The following is a 561-nucleotide window of genomic DNA, read 5'->3' as shown; positions in this document are numbered from 1 at the left end:
CGAATGGAGAATTGGTCCTTTCAGTGTCTACCACAACATGTGTCTCTATTTGTCTCTGTTTGACTCTGCGTATCCAGCTAACCCCCTTTCACATTCTCCGACACTCCATTGTCCACATCCCCCATGTCCCATTTCTGCTCTTTGGAAAGTCTGAATTTTGGAGACACTTTGAGAGTGGAGTGTCTAGTACTGGGCTCACATTCCTTGGATAATGTGGCTGTCTGATTTAACTGAGGTAAGGAGTCATTTCTTGTCTCAAAAGATTGTGAATCTTCAGAATTCAAAATAGAATTCCTAACCCACCAGAAAAAAAACAATGCCACAACAATTATAATATTACGGCGATGTCTTTACTGTTGGAGTAAAAATGAATGAGGGTGATCTTTTCAAAAAGCAGAAATGGGGAATGAGGGATGTGGACAAAGGAGTGTCGGAGAGTGTGAAAGCGGGTGAGGTGGATACACAGAGTCAGAGTGAGACAAATAGAGACACATATTGTGGCAGACAGTGAAAGGACCAATTCTCCATTCGAAATGGCTGCTAACTGATACAAAGGAAAAG

The 561-nt window shown here is 42.1% G+C and overlaps 1 protein-coding gene across 1 annotated transcript in view; it reads left to right on the top strand.

The window, feature by feature from the left end:
* Positions 1 to 367: 367 nt before the first annotated feature.
* Positions 368 to 561, top strand: part of LOC125488188 (kin of IRRE-like protein 1) — an 8032-nt gene continuing 7838 nt past the window's right edge. Inside the window, exon 1 of the mRNA XM_048621116.1 lies at positions 368 to 449. Within this exon, the coding sequence (XP_048477073.1) occupies positions 368 to 449 (82 nt within the window). The remainder of the gene's footprint in view (positions 450 to 561) is intronic.

This window comes from Rhincodon typus, unplaced genomic scaffold (assembly GCF_021869965.1).
Source record: "Rhincodon typus isolate 14 unplaced genomic scaffold, sRhiTyp1.1 hic_rhity00000057, whole genome shotgun sequence".
Lineage (NCBI taxonomy): Eukaryota > Metazoa > Chordata > Chondrichthyes > Orectolobiformes > Rhincodontidae > Rhincodon > Rhincodon typus.
The sequence above is the reverse complement of the archived record's forward strand: the minus strand, read 5'-3'. Positions and strand labels throughout refer to the sequence as shown.